Source organism: Stegastes partitus, unplaced genomic scaffold, assembly GCF_000690725.1.
Source record: "Stegastes partitus isolate 25-593 unplaced genomic scaffold, Stegastes_partitus-1.0.2 Scaffold660, whole genome shotgun sequence".
Taxonomy (NCBI): Eukaryota; Metazoa; Chordata; class Actinopteri; family Pomacentridae; genus Stegastes; species Stegastes partitus.
The window spans coordinates 23,900-24,904 of NW_007578391.1; the positions used below are offsets into that span (position 1 = coordinate 23,900).

The window sequence follows — 1,005 nt, forward strand, 5'->3', positions numbered from 1 at the left end:
CAATACAAAGGACAAGATGAACAAGTCAAATCCATTAACTGTCTCACAAAGGAGACCCAAACAATATTCACAAGATGAGGAGCCATGGGGTGATTAATAAGAACTTTTATGTGAGATGAATCCTGAGGCTCGGTGTCTGTGTGCGTTCATGAGATGTTTCCAACAAACAAAGCACGACGTTAGCATGAGGGTGAGGTTCTAACAGCAGCTGTCCTGCAGGCTGCTGAGGGACCAGTGGATCCGAGCCAAGTACGAGAGGAAGGAGTTCCTGAACGTGGACAGACAGGAGCCCTACTCAGCAGGTGAGAACTCAAAACATTTCTTCCTCTACCAAGAACAGAAGTGATTATTTGTGTGAGTTTTTATCTGTTTATTATTTCAGCGTTCTTGGTTGGAACAGCTGATCACTTAGGCTCACATTTAAAAACTTCTCAAACCTTAAACTGTGGAGTTTTTCTGTTTCTTTAACGGTTGAAAACATGAGATGGTTGATGGGTGAGCTTTAGAAGTGTTGCTGCTGCCTGTTCTGGTCGGGGTTCAATACTGCTCATGACTGCAAGCACTGAATGACTGTTGATGAAAATCATCAGACCAACGCGACCAGTTACCTGCGTCTGGTCAAGATGCTGGTTCATCTCCTTTATCTTCTTGATATGTCCTTTGTCTCCTTCTTGTGTCCTTTATGTGTCCTCCGTCTTCTTCACGAGTCCTTCACCTGTCCGACTTGTGTCCTTTATGTGCTCTTCATCTCCTTCATGTGTCCTTCATCTTCTTCTTGTGTCCTTTATGGGTCCTTTACCTTCTTTCTGCATCTTTCATGTGTCCTTTATCTCCTTCATATGTCCTTCATCTCCTTCTTGTGTCCTTCATGTGTCCTTCATGTGTCCTCCATCTCCTTCTTGTGTCTTTGTGTCCTTCATGTGTTCACTATCTCCTTCATGTGTCCTTCATCTCCTTCTAGTCTCCTTCATGTGTCTTTCATCTCTCTTATCTCCTTCTTGTGTC

At 43.7% G+C, this 1,005-nt stretch overlaps 1 protein-coding gene across 1 annotated transcript in view; it reads left to right on the forward strand.

The window, feature by feature from the left end:
• Window positions 1-1,005, forward strand: part of LOC103363436 (arf-GAP with dual PH domain-containing protein 1-like) — a 22,189-nt gene that overhangs the window by 3,785 nt on the left and 17,399 nt on the right. The window contains exon 4 of the mRNA XM_008290205.1: window positions 220-302. Coding sequence (XP_008288427.1) covers window positions 220-302 — 83 coding nt within the window. The remainder of the gene's footprint in view (window positions 1-219; window positions 303-1,005) is intronic.